Source organism: Stegostoma tigrinum, chromosome 3 (genome assembly GCF_030684315.1).
Source record: "Stegostoma tigrinum isolate sSteTig4 chromosome 3, sSteTig4.hap1, whole genome shotgun sequence".
NCBI classification, from domain to species: domain Eukaryota; kingdom Metazoa; phylum Chordata; class Chondrichthyes; order Orectolobiformes; family Stegostomatidae; genus Stegostoma; species Stegostoma tigrinum.
This window is the reverse complement of record NC_081356.1, coordinates 80,459,416-80,470,856: the sequence shown is the minus strand read 5'-3', so window position 1 is coordinate 80,470,856 and position 11,441 is coordinate 80,459,416. Positions and strand designations below refer to the sequence as shown.

The following is an 11,441-nucleotide window of genomic DNA, read 5'->3' as shown; positions in this document are numbered from 1 at the left end:
GAGGGTATGGATCAGAACAGGATTTGTGTTTGTCTGAAGTCGGCAGCTCCCTAGCTTCAAGCCTGGCAGTCTGTGACTACACCTGACATGATGAACTCATTTGCCAAGGGCTGGAGGTGATGTTGGGTGTAGGCTCATGTAGATAGTTTACGTGGGGACCTGGGGTGGTGTGAAGCCTATGGGGTTTATGAGAAGGACTGTTAGGAAGGTGATCTGGATGTTTGGGGCCTCACCAACTCATAAAAGTGGAAGCTGGAAACCACTGCCTGAAAAATGTTTGGTGTCACTTTACATCAAGCTGAAAATTCGAAGTACACGGTAGTGAGAAAAAAAAGCTGCAACCACGCCCAGAGTGGTGATGTACATGTCTTGAACTATGCAGAAGGGGCCACCAAGATCCACCGATGTGAGGCTGTTTAGAGGGCAGCACACTGTCATGTAGCACCATGCACTATAGGACACAGATTTGCAGCTTCCCAATCCCTGACAATCTTAATTCATTGTGCTGTACATATTCTTGTCCCATGCATCCTTCACATCAATGCATTTGAACTCAGAGGCTAAGCATAGAATAGGGATATCGGACAATGAGGGGCAATGGTTCCATTGCCCTACACGTGACATTGTCATCTTGCTTCGACATGCTGCAGTAGGCGCTCAACAAAGACACTAATTGATGGTACATTCTGTATTGACATGAAATCAGACATCAAGCTGCCACAGGTACATTCAGAGCTACGCATAGACTCAAGCAAATTGATGTAGTGCAAAACAAATCAAATTTTCCAAACATGATAGTGCACTTACAGTCCATTGTCACCAAAAGTTTGACTAAAGTGCCCTCAAAATTGTTTTTTTTTCTTTATTTCCCTTCCATTATGTCTTGGTATTGTCCCAGGTTCTACAGCAGGGGTGGAGCGATTCTGCTTGGCAGTGGAGTCCATTGGCTCCAGGCGACCCCGGGGACATATGCGGCTGGATGGCCAGACATGCTGAGGGGTGCAAGTGGATTCTCCTCGGCTTCAACTTCCAAGGGTTGGTACAGGACATGCAGATTGAATGTGGAGGGCTTATCCACTTCTGGAGTGTTCAGCGAGGAAGTTTTTGATGAGCCTGTGTGTGGTTCCTCCTTTAGCTTTGTGCCTCCTACTTCTTGAGAGGAAAGCCATATTGAAATGTATGTCATGGTCTCTGTTGCCATGCCTTCGCCCTGAGGACCAACAACAAGGGCATTGAAGTGTAGGTTTGCCAGAATGTCCACAGAGGCAGTCAGAAGATTGTATGCGCTAGGGTCCCCAAGGTGTAAGCTGCAACCCTGCAGTCCCTTAAGCAAAAAGAGTCATTGTCTCCCACATTCCTGTCTGCTGCTCCTGTGGCCCTCTGTATACGTGGACAAGGTCCATGGTTGCCAACACCACAGGGCCCTCTTCTGCTTGGGGCTGAGCAGGTGCTTGGTCTCTGGTAGTCAACTGAGTGCCAGCAGCTTGGAAAGCTTCTTCCTCAGCAAACTACAGAACTGTCACAATGAGATACTCACCAGCATTTGCTCCCAGATTTTCTAAGTAACTTTGTTAATGAGATGGCACAGTTTCTCAGTGGTTAGTACTGCTGCCTCATGGTGCCATGGACCTGAGATATGGTGAGGAGGCAGGGTTTATAGTTTGCTCTTTAGAGTGTTGATGCAGGGTTGATGAACCGAATGACCTCTTTCTGTACTGTAGAGATTATATGATTTTATGATGGGGAATAGGGGAAGTAGTCTTGCAACTGTTTTCTCTGAAGATTCAGTACTCTTTTCTTCAAAAGATGAGCAGTTGGCCTCTGGTAGAGCAGGCCCTTTCTGCACAGGTGCCATGGGTATCTCGACCAGCAGCTGTCTCCCGCAAGATACGAGAGAGAGAAGGCATTGAAGCCTGTGGTTAGAAGTAATGTGGCGTGATTGACACTGACTGGGGCTAATGGGAAAGTTGCAGTGAAATGAAGAATGGTGTTTTATGGAGAGGCCAATGGCCGAGTGGTATTATCACTAGATTGCTAATCCATAGACTCGGGTAATATTCCGTGGACCAAGGTTGAAATCTTGTCATTGTAAATGGTGGCATTTGAACTTGATGATTAAGAGTCTAATAATCACTTGAAACTGTTGCTAATTGTTAGAACAACTCCTCATCTGGTTCACTGGTGACTTTCATGGAAGGAAATCTGCCTACATGTGACTCCAGACCACAGTAATGTGGGTAGCTCTCAACTGTCTTCTGGGCAATAAATACTGACCTGGCCAGTGGCATCCATACCCTGTGAATGAATTTTAAAAAACTTACACGGTTTGTAAGATGCTGATGTCTCAGCATTCCTGCAGGAGCAGTCGTGGTTTTCTCCTCCAAGGTACAGGATTCCCTCCTGAGAGTGGATAATGAGCCTGACGTTGGGCATCCATTGGGGCCCTTTCTGCCGTATTTGGACTGTCATCTTCTAAAATGAGAGAAAGGGAAGGACTGAGTGAGGTGAAAGTGGGTGGCATAGTGTTAGTGCAGGTGATTCAATGAGGTGCCCTGGGCAGGTCAGAAGGCAGTGCAGAGGACATGCATGGTTAGTGATGCGGGAGGTTGCTAGAATGGAAGCAAATTCCCCTGCAAGCCACAGACCATCCTGACTTGGAAATATATTGTTGTTTCTTCAGTGTTATTGTGTCAAAATCTGGAACTCCCTCCCTGATAGCATTGTGGGTCTGCCATTGATTTGAGCAGTTCAAGAAGGCAGCTCACCACCATTTTCTATAGGGTAACTAGGTTTGGACAACAAATGCTGGCCCATATCCCAAGAGTGAATTTAAAAAGAATTAAGCAATGGAAGATGTCATTTGTAATAGTAAGAGTGGTAAAGTGTGAGCCTTTGTGGGAATTGATGCAGGGTGAGTGTGAGGCATCATAGAGAGAGTGTGGCACTTAGCCTTGGTGCTGCCAGCTGCTCCTCCACACCATAGAGACTGCACTGATCCAGGTGTTGACATCAAACTACTCTGTCGCAATTTGGAGTTATGGTCTCCTCTCCCCTGCCAGTCCTCCAAGATGAGGACGCTCTTCCACTTGACCATCTCTTTACCAGGACCTCCAGGTCCCTGTCAGAGAAGTATAGCACAATCTTCACCTCCTCCAACATCATTTAACTGTCACCGAACAGCTGAGCTTCACAATTTAGTGCTCGTACGGGTGTACAGTGGCCTTTTACGTTTGGAGTAGGTGCTAGAAATGCTGGTTTTTGGTGGATACCTCATGAGTGATGGTAAAATGTGGCTAGAATCAGATGAGAGGGGTGTCATAGGGGCAGGATAGGTAATTAATGAGGGAAGCTATGGCGAGATTTTGCTAGACCTCAGTGAAAAATCCTTCAAAAAACTTTGCAAAACTGACAGCTGAAAAATAAAGCAGATGGGGCAATTAATTACTGAATTTTATTCCTAACTTTTGCATTTAATGGACTTTATCATAGAATCCTTACAGTGTGGAAGCATACCCACTATGTCTACACTGACCCTCTAAAGACCATCCCACCCAGACCTACCCCATCCCTGTAACCCTGTATTTCCCATGGCTAATCCACCTAACCTGCACATCCCTGGATACTATGGGCAATTTAGCATGGTCAGTCCACCTAACCTGCATGACTTTGTAATGTAGCACCTAGAGGAATCCTACACAGACATGAAGAGAAAGTGCAAACACCACACTGACAGTCGCCCAGTCATGGAATCGAACCAGGTCCCTGGCACTGTGAGGCAGCAGAATTAACCACTGAGCCTCCATGCCATATTACATTGATTTGTACATTGGTCCAGCTGTGGCAATTTCTTTTAGAAACTTAAATTGATGCAGTTTTTTGTTAAGCTATTACAATTGTTGCAAGTTATTCTCCAAATTTATAATATTATATCTGAGGCTGGAATATGCACAATTTTTTTCTGGTTTCTCACCCTAATGCCACAACTCCATTATCACAGCATAAAATTAAAGTACCTTTTCCAGTTCCTAAGATGGCCGGTTAAATAACTTGTCAAAAGAAAAGTTAAACTAATTGATGTATTGATCAAATTTCTTAATAAATGAAATGGTTGGTTTCTTATCAGAATGAAGCTTATTCAGTAAAGATGCAATAATTGGTTAACACTTACCATTCATAATATGCAAATGTAAATGGTTATTGCTTAAACTCACACTTAAGCACACAGCTTTCTCTTCAGGAAGAAAGCAAGCAATTTCCCTGAAGGGATTGACTTTCTGAAAAATTGGTTGGCCAATAAGTCGTTCTTGAAAGTAAAATCATAAAGCATACAATGTTTTGGAGTCTGTAGCTCTGATGTTCTGGTCAAGCCAGGCATCACATTGCAGTGGTCTCTGTCAAAAACGTGATTAGAAAATACAATCTTGAGATGTTGCTTCAATCCCTTTTTTAAAATAACAAATATGTCTGTAGTTAGTTAATACTTACAACAATGGGTTGTATTTTGTACATGTTTTATATTGCAGATGTGATTAAAATATTTGATAACACAAAGACAAAACAAAGAATTTAGGGTGGCACAGTGGCTCAGCTATTAGCACTGCTGCCTCATAGCACCAGCGACTCAGGTTAAATTCTAGTCCATGGGCAACCGCCTGTGTGGAGTTTGCACATTCTCCCCACGTCTGCATGGATTTCCTCCGGGTGCTGTGATTTCCTGCCACACTTCAGATTGTGCAGTTTAGGTAAATTGGCCATACTAAGTTGTCCATAGAGCCCAGGGATGTGCAGGCTAGGTGGGTGAACCATAGGAAGTGTAGGGTAGGGATTTGGATCTGGGTGGGATTCTCTTCAGTGGGTTGGTGTGGACTTGATGGGTCAAATAGCCTGATTACACTCTACGGATTCTATGTCTCACCTTTAATCTCAACTAGACGGTTATCTTTTCAGTAATGACAGGGGTCAGCTGGGCAGCTTGTTCTAAGCAAATTTCTCTCAAACTCAGCTTGTTCTTACCAGACTTTCCTTGAAGTCAACATGTCTTATTGAGCAAGGTTTTAAAAAAAAGAAACTTCTTCAAACAAGTCACTGTTTCCATCAAGCAGAGATTTACAGAAAAGCAGACAGTTATCACCACTCATGTTAATTCCAAGAAGGCTGGTTTTGAAAAAAACATGTCCAATACCCAAAGTGAATATTCATTAACCTCGTTCAAATAGATAGCTGTATGTATTTCTACAGAACTTGCAATGAATCCATTTTTTTCCAAAGGACTTCTCAGAAGCTCAGCTTAGTAGAATGATTATGTTTGAAATACACTGTGAATATTAAAGTTATTATGTCTATCAGTGAAATGAGTCAAAATTTAAGCTTTATATTTGATATATTTCAAAATTTTTTTATTCTTCCAACAGATTTCCTTTGTGGCACATGTACCAGCACTAGGATTGGGGCTCTACCAGTTAGTGAAGGCTTCAGACATCAAACCTGTGCTCACTGATTATGCTGTGTACCAGAGTGGAAGGGAAGAAATAAGCATAGACAGTCCTTTCAAGATTGACACACTGAAAAGCTACACTGGTGACATCACTATTGAAAATCTAAATTTGAAGGCTTGGTTTTCAGGAACTGAAGGTTTTTTGGAGGTATAAAATTGTAGAAATATGTTTCTATGGTTTAAATAGAACTATCACAGTAATTCAGTAAACTTGTAAAATAAATTATCACCTAGTTGACTGAAGCTTCTTTGCTGTTTTATATCAGATTTGCATTAACAAATAAGTCGAACTAAAACATGAGTTAAATTTTGACATATTGATTCCCTTTTTTCCCTTTGTGAAAGTTATTTTTGTTCTTGCACTCAGTCATTAATGCAGTCTTCTGTATTGGCCCACCATTGCTGTGTTCACTAGCACAGATGCAAGCCCTATTTTAAAAGATGCATTAATTGTTGTTGATTGTTCCTAATGATGGATTCTCATGTTTACACTTTCAACTGCCCCACTCTGTTGCGGGATCTGTTTCTCTAAGTGCAAACAGAAGCATGATTCTGCCACCATCTCCTCTTGATTATGAGGGTATGAAAGCAGAGTTGGCTGAAATGAATTGGCAAACTAGGTTAAAAGAAATGCCTTGCAGAGATGTAATGTTATAGATTATAAGAGCAGGAAGGTTATGTTAGAGCTAAACAAAACTTTGGTGAGGTCACAGCTGGAGTACTATGTTTAGTTCTGACCACTGTGCTATAGGAAGGATGTGATTCCACTGGTAGGGGTGCTGAGTAGATTCACCAGGGTGTTGCTTGGGCTAGAACATTTTAGCTCTGCAGAGAGGCTGAATAAGCTCAGTTTGTTTTCCTTAGAGCATAGAAAGCTGAGATGTGGTCCTGATGCAGATGTGTTGGATTATGAAGGGCATAGACAATGAATAGAAAGCAACTGCTCGCCCTTGTTGAAGAGTCAATAGGTCATGATTTCAAGATGAACGGCAGAAGGTTAGAAAGAATTTGAAGAAAATACTGGTGGTAGGAGTCTGGAATTCACTGCCTGCTAGGGTAGTTGAGGTAGGAACCCGCATAACCTTCAAAAAGTACTTGGATGAGCGCTTAAAATGTGACAATATTCCAGGCTATGGGCCAAGTGCTAGAAAGTGGGACTAGTGTAGATTTACAATAGTTTAGTCAATGTGAACTAAAGGCTGAAGAGTGTCTTCTGTACTAAATGAATCTACGAGATGAAAAGGTTTAGATTTAGATTTATTTGTCACGTACTCAGTATAAGAATACATAAATACAGTGAAAAGTGCTCAAAGTCACATTCATTGGCACTCACTTTGTTACAAAAACCAGAATTAAAAGATTTAACAGAACCAGAAGGTAAACAAGAAAAAAGAAAAGTACACAAATCAGAGTCTCAAGTCCCATCTCCACAATGGTACAGCCACCGCTCCAATGCTTAGACACCCAGGAGATGCATTCCACCACCGCCATGCGAAAGGCATGTTTTTACCACCAACTGCTGCCATCTTACAGCCTGCTCTTGCCGCCAACTGCACCACTTCACCAGCCTGCACTCGCCGCTATTGCCTCACCAGCCTGCATTCAACATTGGACCAGGCTACTCTTGATCTGCCACCATCACGCTGGCCCACGCTCATCTGCTGTCGCTGCAGCACACAGCCCACACTTTCAGCTCCCGCCAAACAATTCCCAGTCATGAACCATGTTGTAGCAAGGCATTTAGATACATTGAAGGTAATCGACTAGAGAACTGGTGGAAGTGGTGTACTTAAATTTCCAAAATTCATTTGATAAAGTGTTGCATGAAAGGTTATCACAGAAAATAAAGGCTCATTGTGTAGGGAGTGGCATATTGGCAGTGATAAAAGATTGGCGGACTAACAGGAAGCACAAATGCGTCTTTTTCTAGTTGGCAAGATATAATATGGTGTGCCACAAGAAACATTGCTGCAAACTTCAGTTGTTTAATTTATATCAGTGACATGGTCAAAGACGCTGAAGCAGAGTTGCCAAATTAGCTGATGACACAAAGATTGGTAAGAAAGTAAGTTGTGAAGAAGACATAAGGAGGCTGGAAAAAGATATAGGTAGGTTAATTACAGAGGCAACAGTGTGAGGAAATATGAAATTGATGAATGAACTCAAACCTTGGCAATCTAATGTAAATTTGATCCCTCAGAGACATTTAAAAATGCGTACACTTGTGGAATCAGTTAAGACACAGTAGGAAGTTATTACAGCCATTGAGTCTATGCCAGTTCTTCATTGAGCAACCCATTAGACCTTTTCTCAACTCTATCCCCCAACCCCAAAATTTATTCTCTTCAGATTCCAATGCAATTTATGCTTAAAATCATTGATACTTCTGTTTCTAGCATCTTGGTAGCAAGTTCCAAGCCATTACCACTGCCGTATAAAACTGTTCTTCCTGACGTTCTCAGAATTATTATGGTGCAGAAGGAGGCCGTTCAGCTCAATAACTATCTGCCAATCTCCTGTCTTTTTCCAATATCCAGGCGTACCATTTCTATCCAGTTAATCATCCACTGCTCTGCTGAATACCTCAATTGAACCTGCCCTCACCACATTTCCAGGCAGGGCATTCCATACCCTAACCACTTACTTTATGAAAAAGAAATTCTCACATCTCTCTTGTTTTGTTGATACATCGCTTAAGATTTATGCACTCTCGTTATTTTTCTTTTACGAGTGGGAACAGCTTCTCTTTATCTACTGTGTCCAGCCTGCTTATGGTTTTGAAGATGTCTGCCAGATCTCCGCTCAATCTTCCCTCCAGGACAACAGTCTCAATTTGTTCAATTTATCCTTATAGCTGAAGTTTCTCATACCTTGAACCATTCTTGTAAATTTCTTCTGCACTCTCTCTAATGCATTCACATCTTTCCTGCAAGGTGCGCCCCCCCCCCCCCCCCCCCCCCCCCCACACCCCCAACCATACACAGTACTTCAGCTGAGGTCTAACAAGTGCCTTACAACATCATCTCCTTGCTTTTATACTCTGTGCCTCTAGTACACTTGTCTTTATTGACCAGTGCATTGATTATAGCACTTGGGATGTAATGTTGTGGTTGTACAGGACACTGGTTAGGGCACTTTTGGAATAATGCATTTAATTCTGGTATCGCTGAATTAAGAAAGATATTGTTAAACTTGAAAGAGTGCAAAAAAGATTTACAAGGATGTTGCTGGGGTTGGAAGGTTTCAGCTATAGGGAGAGATTGAATAGGTTTGGGGGCTATTTTCCCTGGAGTATTGAAGGTTGAGAGGTGACATAGTAGTGGTTTATAAAATCATGAGAGGCATGATGTGTGAATAGCCAAGGCCTTTTTCCTGGGGTAGGGGAGTCTAAAACTGGAGGGCATAGGTTTAAGGTGAGAGGGGAAAGATATAAAAGGGACCTAAGGGGCAGTTTTTTCATGCAAACCTCATCTGCCACCAATCCACCCATTCCACCAATTTGCCAGTGTCCTTTTGGAGTTCCATCACAGTTTACAATTTTTGCAAGTTTTATATCCCCTGTGCATCAGGAAAAGCAAAGATTGCAATACTGACCTTTGGGAAGCTCCACTACAAATTTTCTTCAGACCAAAAATTATCCGTTGATCATTACTCTGTTTCCTGTTGCTTCGCCAATTTTGTACCCCTGTTGTTGTCGCTTTTATATCAAGACCAATAACTTACCTCACAAGCCTATCGTCTTGCGAAATCCATTGGTACCACATCAAAAGTGATTCCCTTATTAGCCCTTTCTGTTACCTCTTCAAAACTCTTTAGCAGGTTAGTTACAACCAATTACCCCTTCAGAAATCTGTGCTTGTGTTTCCTAATCAGACTGCCTTTTTTCATCAAGCTACTAATGCCATTCTGTGTAATTGTTTCTAGAAGTTTCTCAATCAACAAATTTGAACTAACTGGTCTGTAATTGCTGGGATTATCATTACATTGTTTCTTGAATAAGTCTATAATGTTTGCAATTCTGCTGCAACTGTTGGCCAAAATCTCAAAATATATGTCCACATGTTACCATCAGCTTATTAGGGCAAGTTTTACTTGTGTATTTTGCCATAATTTTGTACACCTCCAACAAGTCAGCTTTGTTCAAATCCCAACTTCTCCAGCCTAATCTTGTAACTTAAAGCCCTCCCTGAAACAATTCTGGTAAATATCCTCTGCATCCTGTCAAGGATCCTCACATGCTTCCTAAGATTGGTAACTAGCTCTGAATGCATTACTGTAGTAATGGTCAAACCAGAGGTTTACAAAGATACAGCATAACTTGCCTGCCTTTGCTATTTATGAATCCAAAGATCCCATATGCTTGCCAGCCACCACTCCTCATGCATAGGTAGTTCTGTTATAGTGCAATAGTTGTGTTCTTCTGTGACCTCGCGCTATTGAAAATTGCCGTAGAAAATCGTGTTTTGGGAAATCGCTATACCTGCAGCTAAAAGTTTGTGTTATTTAGACAGCATCCGCTATTCATAAATCACTTTACAACCAATTTGTGTTAACGAAACAAGTGTTACAGCAGAACTACCTGTATTTTACCTTCAAGAGTTTATGCATGTGAATCCCAGGGTCCCTCTGTTCCTGCACAAGCGTTAAAACTGCCTTTTAGTCAGAATTGCCCACCTCTTCTGCCAAAATGCATCATCTCACACTCCTCTGAAGTAAATGCCATTTCCATTTGTCCATCTATTCCAGTAGCCCACCTACATCCTGCTGCAGTCAATTAGTATATCTTTGCCACATTTTCAAGTTTGGTATAATTTACAAATTTGACAGTTTGTTCTGTAATCCAACATCCAAGTCATTTATAAATATATGTATGTCAAAAAAGCAGTGGTCCTGGCACTGACCCTTGGTGCACACTGCAATCCACCGTTCTGTTTTCTGAAAAATGACTAATGCTCATAAATTGCAGTTTTCTGTCCTTAAGCCGATTTTCTATTTGAATTTAACACTGACCCTCCTATTCCAGGAGCCTCAATTTTGGTAACTAGCTTTTTACACGGTACTTTGTCACATATGTACTGTATGAAAGAAATAGCAAGCTAGTTATTGATAAACCCTAGGTCCAGTTCATTGAGCAACAAGTAGGGATTGTGATCATCAGTTAACGAGTATGAAGTACATAAATAAGATACTCTTAGTACAGTGTTGTGATTCTGTTAAATCTGGAAATTTAAAAGATCTAAATTTGTAACACTTGAAGGAATCCTTTATTTGTCAATTCATTCAAAATTAGGTTTTTATGCTTTTCAGAACAATAGGGGCTAATTGGCCTACTTCTGCTCCTACAATTTATGATTTTTTTGGACCATGAATAATAATGGACAACCCAAACCAATTTCTGCACCTATACGTACACAGAAGTGAGACCATCTAAACCTGTGGTATAATCATGCTTCAGTCTGGGAGTCATAAGAACATAAGAACTAGGAGCATGAGCAGGCCGTCTGGCCCCTCAAGCCTGCCCTGCCATTTAATAAGATCATGGCTGGTCTTTGAGACTTGGCGCCACTTACCCTCCCACACACTGTAACCCTTAATTCCTTTACCTTTCAAAAATTTATCTAACCTTGCCTTAAAAACATTCAGTGAGGTAGCTTCAACCACTTACTGGGCAGGGAATTCCACAGATTCACAACCCTTTGGGTGCAGCAGTTCCTCCTGACCTCAGTCCTACATCTGCTTCCCTTTATTTTATCACTATGCCCTTTAGTCCTCGTTTCACTTGCTAGCGGAAACAATCTCGCTGCCTCCACTTTATCTATTCCTTTCATAATCGTACATGTTTCTATAAGATCATGTATTCAACTATGAATATTCCTTGTACATCTGCAATTTATATGTAATGAATGTTATTTCTTCTGAAGAAGAAAATTTGACCAACAGCCAGTGC

The 11,441-nt window shown here is 41.6% G+C and overlaps 1 protein-coding gene across 2 annotated transcripts in view; it reads left to right on the top strand.

Annotated features, from left to right (window-relative positions):
* man2a1 (mannosidase, alpha, class 2A, member 1) overlaps positions 1-11,441 on the top strand; it is a 163,548-nt gene that overhangs the window by 113,401 nt on the left and 38,706 nt on the right. For both annotated transcript variants that reach the window (XM_059644699.1, XM_048527297.2), the window contains one exon: positions 5,412-5,642. In XM_059644699.1, the coding sequence (XP_059500682.1) occupies positions 5,412-5,642 (231 nt within the window). The remainder of the gene's footprint in view (positions 1-5,411; positions 5,643-11,441) is intronic.